Raw genomic sequence first — 943 nt, forward strand, 5'->3', positions numbered from 1 at the left:
TTCTTCTTTACATTGTTCTTTTTATCTACAGTGTCCTGAGACAACGTATGTTGTGACTTTGCGCTATATAAATAAACTCGAAACTTGAAACTTATGTATCTTTTTATATGTTGGATGGAAAGATCTGTTTTCAACTGTAAGTTGTAAAAATTGCATTTTTCTGTAAATGTAGTTATGATAGCCTTTTCAGACCTGTAACGATTTTATTTTCACAAAACATATATGTCAATTTGTATAGATTGTAAATTACACAGATTTTCCACCATTTTGTAGGTATATGGACGTTTAGGGCAATCTCACAGACTTTTTCAAAAACTTGGCTTCAAATTTATTTTACATCTCAGAGCCTGTAGGATGTAAAGAACAACAAAAAAAACCCTAAATGAAATTAAATAACCATCTCCCAACCTGCTCTGCCACTAGAAATAAGTTCTCCACCTCTATCTCTACCCCACGTTCTGCCCTTCTCTGCGGCAGACAGTCTGTCTGCACCACCCCACCTCCACATAGACTCCTACATGTGAGCAGTATGTGGAAGACATTTCCAATCGTTAAAGCTAATGCACGTTGGACAGGGACTTACTGTGTCCCCGATCTTTAAGTCAGTGCATTTCCTGAGGCCTGACGTTGGCTTCCCGTCCTGGCAGGTGGAAGTGAAGGAAAGGTTGATGTCATCAGGGTGGTCCCACACTGTCAGCTCCACTTTGGAGCGMATGTTCTGAGGGCCAAAAACACAACAACATAAAACATCTCATTTATTCTCTTACATGATACAATTAATCTGCAGGATAAATTCTAGAAGCTGCCATTTTTTTCATTAACTTCTCAATTGAACTCAAGTTAAATTCCCATTATAGCCACAACCCACATACAGGGTCTGACAAGGTTTTTTTTTTTACAACAAATGTTACCTGCCTGAAATGAAAAGTTACCTGCCTGAAAC

General features: G+C 38.3%; 1 protein-coding gene across 1 annotated transcript in view; it reads right to left on the bottom strand.

The window, feature by feature from the left end:
* LOC106511118 (integrin beta-5) overlaps nucleotides 1-712 on the bottom strand; it is a gene marked incomplete at both ends in the record, with an annotated part of 19929 nt that extends 19217 nt beyond the window's left edge. Inside the window, 1 exon segment of the mRNA XM_013999864.1 lies at nucleotides 584-712. Coding sequence (XP_013855318.1) covers nucleotides 584-712 — 129 coding nt within the window.
* Between the last annotated feature and the right edge of the window lie 231 nt (nucleotides 713-943).

The sequence above is a fragment of the Austrofundulus limnaeus genome, unplaced genomic scaffold (assembly GCF_001266775.1).
Source record: "Austrofundulus limnaeus strain Quisiro unplaced genomic scaffold, Austrofundulus_limnaeus-1.0 Scaffold2523, whole genome shotgun sequence".
NCBI classification, from domain to species: Eukaryota; Metazoa; Chordata; class Actinopteri; order Cyprinodontiformes; family Rivulidae; genus Austrofundulus; species Austrofundulus limnaeus.